A 17,572-nucleotide genomic window follows, 5' to 3' on the forward strand; every position below is an offset into this window, starting at 1 on the left:
GAGTAGGGCCAATTGGATAAAAGATAATACCTTGCCTCCCCCACCCCTTCACCCCCATGGAGTGGAGTGTGTAATGTCTCTTTTCCTGACTGTTACATCCAGAAAAATCTGGTGGTGAGAACAGAAAACACACAGCTAGCACCCTAAAGGGTCACTCTGTAGTGGCCTTAATTTACATACATTTGAAAAGGGAACGGAAATGAGAGTCCAGATCTGTCGTATTGATTTGGCCTTTTCTGCATGTGGTCTTATAAAGTATCAAGAAAAAGAAGTGAAGGTGAGAAGGTACGTTGGCCCCATCTTTCATGCCCAATCTTCTAACAGGGTCAGTAGAGACTGGTGGCTAAGTATGGAAAGAGAATTGGGACAAATTAGAGTAAGTATCATAGAGTAATATGCTTACTCACTTTGCTTGAAGAGAGTGAACACTGAACTAGTTCTGACAGAGGGTGCACTCTGATTACCTTTGACTGGATTAGGCAACAAGCCACTGTCCAATCTCAGTTCCAGAAATAGAAATTAAACATTTGGTAATCATTGCTGATTCAGAACACATCTCTGCATCATAAATTGAAGGGATTGGCAAAGGTGTCAACTTTCAAATTTCTGTATCCCAAACATCCTCTCCCTACTCCAAGCTAATCACGGAGCGGAATGAGGTGAGCCATAACAACTGCTTGCAAACCCAATGTTGACCTCACTCCAGCATTTCCAGTCAAAACCAGGACCAAATCTAAACATCTGTATCATGCACATGGTCAACTGCTTCAAAGAGCATGGCTCCTACCCAAAAGTGTGTTTTCATTACCACCCCATCCAAGAACAAGTGATCCACCTCTTACTTGCCCCTGCAATACAACTTCAGTATACAAACTCACTGAGGTAGCTCATTGGAGGATCCAGAACCAGCAACAGCCCATGCAGGTAAGAGTGGTGCGACAGTGGGGTCGGGTGGGGGGGAGCGGTTCCGGCCTCACCGGTCTTACCTGTACCGGCCGCGACTGTCGAGAACCCACGACTCTTGAAAAGCCTGAACCCATTTGTCTGGGAAGAATAGGTTTTCTTAGTTTTAAGAAGCTTGTGATAGCTTACCTATTCAATCCAACGTTCTACTAAGCGTGTATGATGTAAGAGGAGATAATAAGGAATGCTGCATTGTGCACCACTCCTTGCATCCATCCACATTGTTTCTAACTTACAGACCAGACGTTGTCCTAAACATGTACTGTGTTGTTCAGTTGAGCACGATGAATCGGTTTTTATCATGTGTGGTGCTATACAAACTGTAAGAAACCCGTAAGATGCTGACATAGGACCTCCATCAGACGCTAAGCAGTCATGCCGCTGTGCCACCTTATCGTCACTGTGGGCGTGCTTGTAGCTGTAAACACCAACTGAACATGCATCTGTCATAGTCAACACACACCTCGCTGACCGGGTAGTATCTGGAACTATGTGGGAGCCTGACTAAAGTTGTTTCAAGATATGCTTTGTGACAGCAATAGTTTAAGTTAAAATTAAGAGTCCATTCTAGGTTTGCATTTGAATTTCTCTCAAATTCCTTTTGTGGGAAGTTTGCATTGCTGGTTGGTGACCTGCCAAGTAACTTCTGGGCTGTCTGCACTTTTCCTCCATGTGTGTCCGGGAAGTTCAGTTCTTTATTTGGGGTGCCCTACAATGGAAAAAAAATTCTTCGCCTCAAATTCTTTTTGATCAAGTGCTGTGGGGGAATGCTGCAGCTTCTTCACCAGAGTTAGAAGAGTCATGAAACCATAACACAGTCACACTGCTGCTTTGAGGATGCTGGCTGTGTCTTCGTAAGTTCAGAGGCTTAGCCACCAATATACCAGTGAACGGTTATTTGCCCAATGCTTCACTAAGAATATTCTGCAGTGCCCCCTTTATTGTAAAAATGTTCCAACTAAAGACATTATTTTTCAAGGCAAGGTAATGGAGCATTCAATGCTGCTGAACTACTGTTAAATTAAGGGGACAGTGCTTTGTGAGATGTTTCTGCTCTTAAAAAAGAAATGTGAAAATGGCCTAGTAAGGTTGTGTGACAAACCCCACGTTTTCTTACGTTAGTGGTGGGGCCCTGGAGAACGGCTGATGTAATATGCGTGGATTTATTTGTCATGAGTCTAATGCAAAACCTTGGCCTGCCATATGTAGAATATGTAGGGCCCGATTCACAGAATGAACTTAAGACTAAATCCTAAATGTACTACTATTTGGTATTCACAGAATGCACTTAATACTTTTGGCATTCACAGAATAAACGTACTACTTTCGGTATTCACAGATTGAACTTACTACTTTTGGTATTCACAGAATGGATTTACGACTACTAACTTTACGTCCGCACTCGGGCTGGAAATCCTGGCCCGGAGGCAAAGCTTCCGGCCCGGAGGCGGAGCTTCCGGCCCAGAGATGGAGCTTGTGGCTTGGAGGCGGAGCTTGCGGCCCAGAGGCGGAGCTTCCGGCCCAGAGGTGGAGATTTCAGCCATGGCTAAATCCCCACCTCCGAGCCGGAAGCTCTGCCTCCAAACCGCAAGCTCTGCCTCCAAGCCGCAAGCTCTGCCTCCAGGCCACAAGCTCCGCCCCCAAGCCGGAAGCCCAGCCTCCGGGCCAGAATTTCCGGCTCGAGTGCGGACATAAAGTTAGTAGTCGTAAATGCATTCTGTGAATACCAAAAGTGGTAAGTGCATTCTGTGAATACCAAAAGTAATAAGTGCATACCAAAAGTAGTACGTTTAGGATTTAGTCTTAAATTCATTCTGTGAATCTGGCCCGTAGTAACTACAAAGTTACTGTACGGCCAATGTGTGCAGGAGCTTGGGTAGAAATTACTAGATTAGTGTTGTGCAGAAGGATTATCCGGAGAGAGTCCTGTGAGTAACTTGGTGCTGACTTTATCTCTGATATTTTTGAGGAAAGAGCACCGGGAATGGCATCTGTGTGCGAGATTAACACTCAGTGGACGATATTTGAGGTTATGACAAATTCAGGCTTCCCATGCGTCAGAACAGCAGACAATGGTTTATTTATGATTTTCACGGACTGTTATGGCAAGCAGAACAGGAGATTTCAGCTTGTGTGCAGATCTGAGATCATCCTAGAAGTCTGACACCCCTTCTAAGATCCAGGAGATTAAAGTAAAGAATTGATCTGGAATTAAACCATATTAACCCTAATGGTGCCTTCAGTTATTTCCTGTTACATGTCGGTGTAGCATCTACTGGTTGTTACAAATGCTCAGTTATTTCTAATGTGGGAAGGCGTGGGAGGGTAAACCGTTGCAGAACAATATATTGGTTGCCACTGACACTATAAGAGGAATACATCTTTCCAGGGAGACGTTTTAAGAATCTTTAAGCAAAGGTAGAGGAAAGTCAAGCATGAGAAATATTAATGTTTATGTTCTACTGTTGAATATTTGGTTTATACTATTGCCTCAGTAAAAGCTACCACTATATCTGATTTGATCGAGGCAATCAGTCAAGCACAACACCCCAAAACAGTTTTTAGGTCTCTGTGAATTTTATGCAAGGTATAATTCAAGGATTTATGTACTTAATATGAACCTCAAAATCTAACTCCATGAAGGGGCGATGTTTATGCAGGACAGGAGCAGAAACAAAAATAAGAAGACGATTCTGCTAGATTCTGCTCTTAAGCTCTTTAGTGTGGAGTGTGTGTTTACTGCAGGTATCCATTTCTGGGCCGTGGTGGGTTCTTATCTCGGTTATATTTATGGGGTTTTGCATATTATAGCATTTGTCCCTGGAACATTAATAAACAGATTAAAGAAAATTATTCTACGATTAAGAGGCAAGCCTAGGCGTATTTGTGTGATTTTGAGCATTTAAGATATTTGTTATGGAGAACAGATTTTTAAAATGTGCCCCTTATGGTTTTGCGTTTTGGCACTAATTGTTATGTTTCCTTTGTCGAAAAGCTGCTTCTGAAAGGGAGTGGAAAAACAGCATGCGAGTTGTAGCTAAAAAGTGGTCAAAGCAAAGGCAATGGGAAAAATAAGACAAATAGAAAAAACAAAGTTATTTGTTCAGCGTACGTTTTTGCTTCGCAGTTGTAGGTGTGTGGCACATGAAGGGCTGACAGTAAGTTGTTCACGGTGGAACATAGTAGCCATGTATGTTTTACTACCAAAATACATATTTCATTTTTTTTGTGACTTGCTTAGGCTTGAGTAGCTGTTTGTCAAAAAGTTTTCTGGGTTTTTATTCAAGGAACATGTCTGTACATTTGAAATTCCTTTGTGTCCTAGTCAATATCTAGAACTCCTTGGAGAATATGGGCCATCATTTGTGGGAGGTCATTTTAAGGTTGAGCATTCAAGACCTCTAGTATATATAATTTAGTATATACGTATTATATACTTATATGTGTATGTACTATGTGGGCTTTGGAGATCAGCCCTAGGACTTGTCTGCTTCCACGTAGGGACTTTTTTTTCTGTTCAACTGCCTCTATTTAACTTTCTTGATAGAAAACGACCAGCAGAGGTCAGTAAAATACCAGAATTAATTTAGCATTTTCTAGATTCCAGTCTATAAAAATTGTCTTCCACAAGCACCCGTAGACAATAATATTTTTGTCAAATCTTGTATTTTCAGTGACATGACTACCGAAGTCCCTGATTTTATATTAAAAACAGAGCTTTGGACTATACTATTTTCCGCTATAAGGCAATATTTCGTTCCATGTGTTCCCATACCTGGCGTGTCCCTCCATGTTAAAGAACAGTAGATGTTTCAGCACCCAGGCTAATGTGCTGCATAGCTAAATACATATAAGGTCCCAAAGGCGAGACCGATTGCATTGCAAATGCTTGTTAGTCTTACCATAATCTATTATAATTATAATTCTTTTAGTACATTGCATCTCAAAGTGGGTAAAGTATCAGTTTATAGTAACACATCCGATCAAGAAGGTTACTAACTTTTACGTGTGAAGAGTTTCATTTGCAGCTGATGCAAATAATTAAAAAAAACAGTTGTAGTTGTTTATAAGAGGGTGGCTCTATATGATCCTTACCCTAAAAGCTAGTAGAAGAGGCAGATAGGATTATCAAGGAAGAAGTAGAGATGGAATGCATCAAAGAGTTGGGCATACATAGAACCATAGGAGTTTCTTTTTATCTCAAGTTGTCAAAATGATTCCCAGTGTTGGACTGACCCATCAGGCAGTTTGGCCATCTGGCACTCTCGATGGGCCAGCTTGAAAGAGCAAGTCCAACGGTACAAAAAACAAACCCGCCTTCACATTGGGCATTTCAAGTAATTCCGGCTGGCTGTGCCAGACTGCACAAAAGGCCATTCCAGCCCTGTGGCCAGCATGCATCTGATTATGCAAGGCATAGAGCAGTTAAAATGTGAAGGTGCAAGTTGAAGACTGGATTAGTTTGAGGACATTTCTCTTAAGCAGTGTAGCTGTAGTGGCAGTTTCCAGGAGTGTTATAGAAATGCCTGAGGTGGTTTTTTGAGTAAGTATTGTGTAGAGAGGTGTAGCGTTATCAGTTTTAAGAGATGGTGATGAACAATGGTACATGTGTTGAGTAATTTAGCTGGGCCGCAAGTTGGAGGTCCACGGGAATGGGTACAAGGCTTGTCTACTCCTCCGAGCCAGGTTCATTTGTAGGTCCCCTGCTCCTATTGATGGTGAAGGTTCTGATAGAAGAGCTGTAAAGTTGCAAGTAATCAAAATGATTGCCTTGTTTAGTTATTCCTTTTGTTTCTTATTTAAATTCTCTATTATGTGTAATCTCATGCTAGGATCTTTCTGGATCTCTGATGTACTTAAATTGTTCGTAGCAGGTGCTGCATAGTTCAGGAATTCCATGACAACCTCTGGTTACTGGGAGCTCTGGATCTTTTCTGTTGTTAATCGTGTGTGTTGCATCCTTTATGTTTCATCAATGTCATGTCTAGCCTCTTTTCTTCGGCCTGTCATTATTTACAATTTGCCTGACCCATGTGGTTTTTAAGGTCCCTATATGCTCTGGAAATATCTCTATATTTCCAACGGTCAGTTTGTCTTTAGGAATAAAAGAGGAACACAGGACTGAAACCAGATAACTTTCTGTTTATTGATTTAGTTCACATGCACTCCTTGGTGGGCAGGCCATGTGGATTCACAGGTTTGTGACAGGGAGGATCCAGCGAAGGGAACCACATCAGCACTAATCCCGGCAGAATCCCTAGCTGAGTTCCAAGCAGAGACCGAGCGATGGTTCAAGGAGTCGCAGGAGATCAAAATTCTACAGGACGGAGAGAAACCAGAATGGTTCCATGGATTCGTCACAAGAAGGTGAGAAAATGAAATTACCTTCCTTTGCGTTGATGCAACCCTAATTCCGTAAAAACATTTTCTTTGATTTTGCAGATTTCAGCAATCAGTTTAAAGCAGATCTGGTAGTCAGACGATTTTACAGAGTCTCATATTGAGTGTAAACCAAAAGGGTCATTTAGACCCTGGTGGACTGGATACAGGTCTACAAGGTTGGACAAGGCCATGGCCTCTGCTGCCCTGGCACAGAAGCAGCCACTTAATTTAGAGATCCATGCCTGGCGGGATCTCTAGGCTGTGAAGAAGGCTCCCTTTATTGCAGTTAAAAGTTGCCAAGGTGTTGCCTTGTTTAAAGCACCAGTTCAGCAAACATTTTAGATTAAAGAAAACTTCCAAAATGAGAAATTATTTTCTGGGTAGGCCACCATGTCAAAGGCTTAGGTCAGAGGAGCCAGGTGAGGCTGTGCCAGTGTAAACCTCACACTTCCCATGACTGAATAGAGTGGAGAAACGGCAAGTTTGGTGGGCAGGCGCTCACCACTAAAAGGTGGTACTCCCACTCCGCCAAACTTGAAATGAGGCCCAATATATTTGCAAGAAATTAATTACAATAACTTGATAAACATCTCAGTATGAAAATTAAATTGCTGAGATAGAGCTCACATCAGAGATAACCAGCTTACTAAATGTGAATGGCTTGGCTGCCATAAGGTTCAATGCCTCTGCCAAAACATAAAATAACAGGGTGTGTCCTATGGCTGTTATTCAGGTAGTTGGAGTGTAAGGACTGGGTTTTGCCAGGCTGAAACTTTGATGCTTAAAGCTCTTCCCCCCTTTAGTTATAGGGTCTAGCTTTAGACCAATACCGTCACTCAATAGCCTTACACCTACTAGTCAATTGGCATGGTTTTCAACTTTTCCCAGCATGCCCTATCATTTGTGAGGGCATTAGCAGTGCATGTGAATAGTTAATATTGCATTGTTCACAATAACTGATGAATTTTACTGTTTTTATGTTTTACTCAATAATTATAACCAAAGCTTCTTATCGTCTGAGATAGCTATACATGTATAGCTCACTAGGCCCTCTTCCTTTGCTTTAAAGTACATTATTTTACAAAACACTGGTTAGTTTCTTGAAACAAATATGGATCATGAGCTGCTTAGGTCCTCCAGTTTGCTGCAAATCTTTTTAGCTGGTTTTTTAACTACATTGCAGCAACAAGTTTCCTAAGGCAAGTAAAATGAGGGAAATGACATTTCCGACTCAACCTCTAGTATTTCTGCTACCGTTGATGGATCTTCACAAACTCTTTAAGGCTGAGCTAGGGATTTAGTCAAACCTCTGAAAGGTGTTGTACAGTTTTTGTCAAACTGCGCCAAGGTGATTGCTAATAAGAAATAAACATTTGGATGTCCTATGTTACACTAACCGTACAGTAACAACAGCCACAATGCCGACACTGTGATTGTAGTGTTTTTTTAAAGGGGGTACGTTTTCAACTCTTTTCTAAATTGGAGTAGCGTTGGGCGATCCTGATTGACACAGGGGTGTTGTTTATATCCCGGGGCAGAGATGAACAGGCTAGCTGTCTTGTATTCATTTTTTACACTCATTAGTCTTCAGTCTGATCCTATCCTGGCCTTGATGTGCTGAGAACCACCAGAGTTGGTGAGCTTGCCTGTAAAGAGAAGCATGGGTGCTGGATGTGATAGCTTTTTAAATGATGGAGCTGATGTTGAAGATGGTGTGGGATGGCAAGTGGAGGAAATGGAGTTGCTACAGCATGTAAGATGCCCCTAATGGGGTGCTGTTACAGTTATTATATATAAATATATATATATATATATAATCCACAAGTTTGCTTACAAGCATGAGACGCACTCGGAAAATTGCAGCATAAGGGTTTATTTGTCCAACAAAACCCCTGCAGGTAACATATTGATATACACTCAAAACGTAATTGACAATTGACAATTACGTTTTGAGTACACCACTCCAAAATGGCGGAAGTTTGTACTGTTGTGTTTCAGCAGGACCGCTCTGGGTAATCCTTTCTTTATGCTCATGAACTTGACACAAAGTGTATATCAATATGTTACCTGCAGGGGTTTTGTCACGTGTGAACAAGACAAGAGTTATTGTCGAAACGCGTAGCGTGTTGTTGGACAAATAAACCCTTATGCTGCAATTTTCCGAGTGCGTCTCTTGCTTGCAAGCAAACTTGTGGATTATTAACGTTTTCGGCTGGTGTGGTCCGCCGAATTAGAGACGCCACCTGACTGGGGAGAAAGGATTCCGGAAGGACCCCATTGTTGTCGTGAGAGATATATATATATATATATATATAGATATATATATATAGATATATTCACTGAAAAAACCATAGGTTATACACCATATATAGTTAGGAATTAGCATTTAAAAAACCTTATTTTACTCACACAAAACCATTGAAATTCCATATATAGTTAGTTGTACTAACTATATATCGCGCACCCGCAATCCACTGCTGATCATGTCACATATTACATCATTCATGACATGGTCAGTGACATCACTGATGACATCACTGATGACATCTCAAATGACATCACTGATGACATCACTGATGACATCTCAAATGACATCACTGATGACATCACTGATGACATCACTGATGACATCTCAAATGACATCACTGATGACATCTCAAATGACATCACTGATGACATCACTGATGACATCTCATTTGACATTACTGATCACATCACTGATGACATCATTCATGTGATAATACGATGAACCTCTTCAGACTCTAATATAACCTTATATACACTCAGTGAAAACAGACACTCACAGACTGTCACTCATCCATGGAGTTACTCACACACCTAGTCAGTCATGCAAAGAATCAATCACACCTCCATTTCCTCAACTATACAGTTATACACACCTTACTTATTGAAACATATACTAACACATATTTACTCACTTATACAATCCTGGATACAAGTTCACAATGATCCATACAGCCACTCACACATTCACTGGCTCTTATGCACAGTTATTTATATATGTCAACTCTCACATGTACTGTGTTTTACATATGTACTTACTTTGACATGTAGCACTGAGATATCCATTCACTCACCAATGCACTCATGCACACAGTCAACCGCCCATACAGATGTTTCCACATGCACTTTTGAACCCATACACCTAGTGAATCAACTGCTCACACATCTATGCAGAGAGTCATACACCTCCCAGCCACCCATAAACACTCTCAGTCTCCCATACAATTACTTGGGCAACCAATCAATGACCCATATAGTTAATCATATAGCTACTGATCAACACATGCAGCAGTTTACAGAACAACAGACATAATGATGCACAAATTAAGACAGTTTAGTCACTAACCCATGCACTCAGTGAGACACATTTAATCACTCACTCATACAGTCAGTCATGCACCTACTAAATCCTTTGTTCAGACACTTATACATCCACTCATTCTTCAATATGTAAGACATATTTTAACTTTACAGAAACATACAGTCACTGGATGTTGTCATCAGTGATGTCATCAGTGATGTCATTTGAGATGTCATCAGTGATGTCATCAGTGATGTCATTTGAGATGTCATCAGTGATGTCATCAGTGATGTCACTGACCATGTCATGAATGATGTAATATGTGACATGATCAGCAGTGGATTGCGGGTGCGCGATATATAGTTAGTACAACTAACTATATATGGAATTTCAATGGTTTTGTGTGAGTAAAATAAGGTTTTTTAAATGCTAATTCCTAACTATATATGGTGTATAACCTATGGTTTTTTCAGTGAATTTTCAAGGTTTTGTAAATGCTAATTCCTAACTATATATGGTCTATAACCTATGGTTTTTTCAGTGAATTTCATTGGTTTTTTAAAAGCTAATATCTATAGCTGTAAAATGTATTCTTCTTTAAATCCAAAAATATATTTTATATGTTTATTAATAATTTTTTTTAAATATTTTTTTTGTTTCGCTCCCGGTCCGCGAACCGGGAAGCTTCCCGTTAGCTCAATTTAATGCCGCGACCCGGTCCGCGAACCGGTAAGAAATCAACATAGTGACGGTATCGCGTTGCCGCGTAATGCGTCTTATGACGTACTGCGTTAGCGCACCCGGAAGTGCCCCGGGGCGCGGACCGAGGCGCGAAACGCAGCTCCCCGGAAGCGATCCGCGGCGCGTCGTGAAAGCGCGACGTATCGCGTTGCCGCGTAATGCGTCTTGTGACGTACCGCGTTAGCGCACCCGGAAGTGCCCCGGGGCGCGGACCGAGGCGCGAAGCGCAGCGACCCGGAAGGTATCCGGGGCGCGGACCGGAGCGCGTAACGTAAGCATAACAGGTCATGTGACTTGTTAATAACACTTTTCATTGGTTCATTTCACTTTTGGTTTCATAATGATGTAAGGCTAGGTCAGGTGACCTAAAAATAACACTTTTCATTGGTTGAGAAGTATTGTTTTTCCCAAATGATGAAAACCCCTCCTTCTTTCCTCACTCTGACTTTCATCATTGTGAGAGGAAGACCTTTACTACTATATGAGAAATGGCTTCATTGGTAGCTTCAGCTGGTGCACCCCCACCACCACCTCCACCTCCTCATGGGAAGAGAGGACCACCTCCCCAGGTCATTACCAACACTGAGGAGGAAGATGAAGAAATGGATGAGGAGGGAGAAGAACCACAGTTCTTAGAAGAGGTGCCCCGGGTTTCCAGAAAGAAAGTCAGTTTCATCTGGCAGTTTTATTCGATCCCTCGTGGCCAAAAAAAAGTCAATGCGAGGTATGTCACCTGCCGCATATGCAAAGAACAATTATCAAGAGGGACGGACAAGAAATATAGTTATGGAAATCACACAATGCACAGGCACATGACAAGAAAGCATCCACTAAATTACAGCTGGGAGGAAATAAGGGATATGCAGGACAATCCAAGACCAACTCCTGTGGCCAGACCAAGATTACCAATTTCATTAACACCAGAAGAGGCACGGGAAACTGTGCCAAATATACAAGAACATTTTGGCCACATGATACACTCTTGTATGCACTGTCGTGCATTGTTAGCGTGTGGCAACATGAGCATCAATGCACTCAACCTGGCGTATGAACACCATGATTGCCCTAACCGCCCCCAGTAATTTTTTTTGTTGCTCCTGTTGAGCCCTTTTCAACGCCTGTTTTTTGTTGTTTCCCCCCCCCCCAAAAAAACCAAAAAAAATATAAAATCGTTCAAAAAATACAAAAAAAACAAAAAATGTTCAAAAAATAAAAAAAAATATAAAACAACAAAAATATTTAAAAAAAAGTTCTTTTCAGAACTACCTTCCCTTTCAAAAAAAATTGCTAGAATGTTTAGCACTCTGGCAAGCTCTATTTCTTTTGGTTCTCTCCCGGGTTAGCTTCCCGGTACGCGGACCGGGAGCTAACCCAAAAAAAAAAAAAAAAAAAAAAAGAGTAAGTATAAGGAAAGTAAACAGAGAGTGATGTTAAAAGAAAGACAGCTATAGGGAGTAAAGAAGAAATACTGTTTAATAGATCTATTTACCGAAGAAAAGACGGAAGAGGGTATAATTGTGAAAAACAAAATAGATAACGAAGTGAAAGAAAAAAAAAGAGAGTATAACATTAACAAAGAAGAGTTTCTTGGAGAATGTGAGTGAATGTTCAAAATAAGATTAAAACATGAGGAATAACAGAGAGAAAAAATAGAAAACAGAAAACAAAAAATAACAGAAAAAGATTAATTGAAACAGCAAAGAAATGTAAGTAACATAGAGCCATATCATCAACATAGGCAATAAAAGTTTTGCAGCTTTTATTGGCAGAAATGTGTCGCTAAAGCTGCTTTTGCGGCAGAAAACTGCCGCTAAAACCACTTTTGCACCAGTTTTCTGCCAATAAAAAGAGCAATAATTTTATTGGCTGTATTCATAATATGCCCCTTAGTGTGCTTCAACTACACAGAGAAAGCATTATGAACAAGTAGTGATAGAGTGATCAGTCAAAGACACTAAGAGTAATAGAGACGGAGTGAGTGAACAAGAGTGAGGAACTATGAGAAGAGAGGGACTGAGAAAAAGAGTGGAAGGAGTTGAGTAAGTAGGTAATAGAGAAAGGAATGAGGGAAGTAGCAAAGGCAGGAAACTGAGGGTTAAAGAAATGAAGCAGTGGAACTAATAGTAGGTGAATGTGATAGAAATGTAACGAAAAGAGTACAAAGCATTTACCTTATAATTGTCGTTAAATTACTCACTTTTTGTTTTTATACTTTCAATCTGTGAAAGAGAGAACAAACATTTCAAAAATATTAAAACATGTATTTAAAAATTACAAAAGACAAGGGAAAAGATTGAAGGACAAACAGTTTTTCAACAACTTTGACACTTACAGAAGCTTCTGCTTCTCCAGGCCCCCTACACAGTCCTAAAGATATACATTTTAAACTAACAGTATCTTGATGCAGATGAAGTGAGGCCTATCTTAAAACATGGTGCATCTTTTGCATTGCTGTTGTCTCAGAAAAGTGTCGCAAGACACTAAAATTTTAAATAATTGCTTCAGGATGCCAATAAGATGTGTCCTATCCAGAGGTTTGTTTGAGGTGAGGCCTACTCAGGGTTGCAGATGAAATTTCGAGTTGTTGAAGAGAATAGAGGACATAATACATGTGAAGGTCTACCAATGAAGTGAGTCATGTCCACTGCACTCTTGAACAAAGTCCAAACCTCCTATGTTTCCCTGGACAGACCTAAACTTGATCTGCACAATGTGATTCGTAATGATAGGAAACACAGGTGATGTAATTGAAATACGTGCAATTTATTTTGCTCATTTCACAATCACATCACTTGTGTTTCCTTTGCTTAGGTATCTCATTGTGCAGATGTAGTCTAGCATATGAAAGAATACGCAGAAGTGCAGCACTGCATGCAACAACTTTGACACTTACAGAAGCCTCACCTTCTCCATGCCTCCTACACAGTTCTACATATACATCATAAATGCAAACAGTACAGAATTAATTATACATGTTAAATGGTTTATTTTTGCTGTTCTCAGAATGTATCAAAATTCACTAAAAACAGTGACTTGAAGGTATTCATCATATAATAGCGGGGAAAAAAAACACAATCAAAATGATTGTGTTTAAAAAACCCATACAACATAAGAAATCAGAATTCAGAACTCCTTAAAGTTAACTTACTTTCCATGACGTCAAAGGATGTCCTATGAACAGCTTACACTCTTTTGTGCTGTTATTACTTTCAGCCCGCCACTTTCTGAAAGAAAATCTCCATCGTTTTTAAAAACATGTTACATGCAATAAATGACTTCTTGCTCTCTACCACAAGTTTCCACAAGGCCAAATCTTGTCAGACCCATTTATAACTCTTGGATTTCTTGTAAGCCAATCCCGTCATTTGGCATTTCCGCAACTTTCAGAATTAAAATGTTGAAGATCATTTTCACAATCCTGGAATAGTAATATCTTCCCCTTCTTGCTCAGTCATGTTCTACATTTCCTATGACACTGATACTGCTTACTATGAAGCAGACTTACACTAACTCTATGACTACTACAATTATTTAATTCTCTACATCACTTTCAATCACAAAGCAATGTAAAACAGTAGACAGCGTTGCAGACTTACATTCCCTCTACTCTATGTTTTGATTGGCTGCTTCAATTAGCTTATAAAAAGAAATAGTTTTTCTGAACTCATTCAAAGTGCACTTATTTCTCCATGACGTCCAGTCTTATGGTTAGAACTTATGTCTCTGAACTACACTTATCCTCAAGGCCAAATTGTGTAGGAGCCATTAGAACTTCTTGAAATTCCACAGAGCACATCCCAAGATTATTTCCCTAAAATTTTGGTTTTAAAAACACCAGGTAAGAGTTTTTAAGGTCATACGGCAATTTTTTTTTGAAAATTAAAACAGAATCGTTGCAGAATGACCAGCCATTTCTAGACTTTAAATAAGCTGTGCAATGTCCTGATGTTATTGAAGGGCCGTCATGATATATAATTGCTGCAGTTACAAAAGTCCTTCCTGATATTGACAACTGCGAAGCTACAAAATTTTTAATTAAAGTTGTCACTTTTGTTCCATCAGGCCTACATCGTTGGAACGTTAAAATGACATACTGGCCATATGTTCGTATAAATAATGTGGACATCATTTCAGATTTACATTGGCTACACTCCATGTTGTGATCAGCTGCTTTTACTAGCTTATTAAAGGAGACTGATTTACTGTCTGGCAAAGTTAAATATATAAATCTTTCTGAGTCTACACCAGTAGTACTTGATACCATACAGTTCTCGCAGTCATGCTGCCATTGATAAGAAAGCCCAAACAGCTGATCTACATCTACACCTTCAGCATGCAATACATCAAGCATATACATTAAAAACTCCTGACAATCTTGCTGAATATTTTGAGAGAATTGTGTTTGGCCTGAACATCTGTCTAACAGATTTCGAATTTCAGACACACTTTCTATGTTTCTTCTATCAGTGCTACATTTCTCTAACACAGAATTTAACAAACTGCAAAATCTTTGATCAGAATTGACCACAATCTCTTCTTTTACATTTTCTAGAGAAAACAAAACATTAACCACTACATTAGCATAGCAGTTGACACCAGAACTGTTTTCAAATTGAAAACCAACAACATCTTCAACAGAATCCTTTTTGTTTCTGCTTGTAATTTTAGGTTCATCGACTTTTCCTCTTTTTGCTACAACCTCCCCAGTATTGGTCACATTTCTTCGTTTCCGGCCTACCACACGTTTCTCAAACAAAGGATACTGAGGCAAATGTGACGCATACTCTCTTCTTAACCTATTGTATTCCTTAACACAATCTAGATCCGCACAAATGTTTGTGACATCACACTCAATCAAGTACAATCCCGATAAAGTTCTAACTCGTGACAATGCCACATATGCCATACCCTCCTTGAACACAGAACGGCCAATATTCACCAATGCACAGTCTACACTTAAACCTTGCGATTTATGGATTGTCACCGCATATGCCAAGCAAACAGGAAACTGCTTACGGCGAACATATAAGTCTTTTACAAGCAAAAATCTAGCAGAGCAACGACCAATTAGCTGTACTTCCTCAATGCCATCAAATTTAATTTTTAAAAATTCAATTCCATCTCTATTTCTGTATTTTACAAAATCAACAACATTACCCATTGATCCATTTACCAGACCTCTTTCAACATGTAAATTCCTTCTTAAAATTATACAGCAGTTCAAGCACACATTCAGAGTCTTTTCAAAACCTGCAGTTTTAGATATACTCTTCTCTAATGAATCCAATTTTGTTTTCAGATTCTCAGACAAAATAATTGTTGATCCCATATGCTCTACTCTGTCAATAGCTTCCAGTTTCACAATCTCTTGCTTTTCTAAATGCAACATTTTGTTGTTGAATTTGGCACATTCTGCAAGAGTTGGCATCAAACATATTCCAGATTTCTTATCAGTAATTTTCTGAAAAATATTCTCAGGCACAACATCTTGTTCTGGATATAAATTTGACAGTAATCGTGCATGTAAAGCTTCTTTCCCATGCTCGGTCACTTTTCCAATTCTAACATCTTGTAGAATAGTCTTGTAAACTTCATCCTTCGCCTGACGCATATTTTCATGCAGTTCAGCATAATTGAAGTTTAACCATATATTGACGTTGCCAATGCTGCCTAGGCACTTCCTGGTATCTTCATGCGTGAGCATTTTGAACACAGGTTGCCCTTTCACTGGTGTCAGCTGCAGAAGATCTCCGAAAACAATGATGTGTTTGCCACCAAATAACACATCATACTCTGTTTTGAGAACTTCTTGCATTCTCAAATGCACAAAGGCAAGCATGACATTGGAAACCATGCTTACTTCGTCAATGATAAGAAGTTTCATTTTCCTCAAGATTCTTGAAACTTCAAAACAAGCATCTCCAGATAGCTTGTGATATTGTAATTTGTTGTCATGCTCCACTGGCAGCATCAGTAAACGATGTAAAGTAATCCCTTTAATGTTATGTGCTGCCAGTCCAGTTGGAGCGGTGACAACACAAGACAGCGATGACTCTGTCCTTTCCTGCAAATAGCATGAAATTGCTTTAATGAGGAAACTTTTTCCAGTTCCCGCTTCTCCACTCACGTACAGTCGGACAGGCTTCAACGACGTACATGAGCACTCTTTCTTGTCATGACTTAATCCATGATCAATTTGCATGGTAACTTCGTCATATATTTTCCTCTGCTCAACGTTGAGTTGTCTTTCCAACTCTTCTAAGTTAACCGCATCCTCCTGAGCATGTGCCATGGCTCTTTCCACTTCATTCATGGCAGTGGCAGCTTCATTTTCGATAACAGGTCCTCCTAGTGGATCCTGACTCAATGAAGCAGAACTCTGACTGTCCTGAGAACTGTCTCTGGCAATCTCGGCTGCAATCGTTGCTTCCTGCTCAATTTCCGCATTCAACATTTCTACATATTTGGGAAAAGCAGGACATTCTATGGTCTCCTTGGCGGCATTGAAAGAGTCTTCGTAACAGAGGAAATCTCCAAGCAGTTCCTCTTCTGCACGCCAAGGCTTGAAAAGTTGCAAAAGTGCTAAATAGAAAAACTCCTTTTTTTCAGGAGATTCGCCACTCAATTTTCGATGGTTTACCAAGTGGCATTTTCTTTGCTTGACCAGACATCCCTCACTTCCTATTACAGCATACACTCCTTTCTCAGTATCTTCTTTGATGTTCCTCTTGAATATGTAATTTTGAAGAACCTCATACAGACAAACATTGTCGAGGTGACTGCTTCTATTTGGATAATATGTATCCAACATGTTGGTCTTCAAAATGTCGGTACTGTTTGGCTTCTTTTCCGCCAAATACTCAATTTCCCGCACAGGTTTCAGAACTCGATTACGCGTTGCAGCAAGACCAAGACTCGCCCAAACGATACTCCTGGACTTGGCATAGAGACTTGCTGAAGACAACCGGTCAGAGCATTCGTAAGCTCCAATTTCTCGATGCGACAACATCTTCAGACTGAAACTGTACAACTTCTTGCTGAGGCTCTTTTCATGGGAAATGTCCTCCCACATATCCTTCAATTCTGTCTTCTCTTTTTTGGTGATGTAAGACGTCACATACCGAGCCACAGCCATACAGTTATCAGCCACAAACTGTATAT

The 17,572-nt window shown here is 40.1% G+C and overlaps 1 protein-coding gene across 1 annotated transcript in view; it reads left to right on the plus strand.

Annotated features, from left to right (window-relative positions):
- SH2D2A (SH2 domain containing 2A) overlaps window positions 1-17,572 on the plus strand; it is a 277,897-nt gene that overhangs the window by 130,569 nt on the left and 129,756 nt on the right. The window contains exon 3 of the mRNA XM_078671386.1: window positions 6,119-6,330. Coding sequence (XP_078527512.1) covers window positions 6,119-6,330 — 212 coding nt within the window. The remainder of the gene's footprint in view (window positions 1-6,118; window positions 6,331-17,572) is intronic.

Source organism: Lissotriton helveticus, chromosome 12 (genome assembly GCF_964261635.1).
Source record: "Lissotriton helveticus chromosome 12, aLisHel1.1, whole genome shotgun sequence".
Classification (NCBI taxonomy): domain Eukaryota; kingdom Metazoa; phylum Chordata; class Amphibia; order Caudata; family Salamandridae; genus Lissotriton; species Lissotriton helveticus.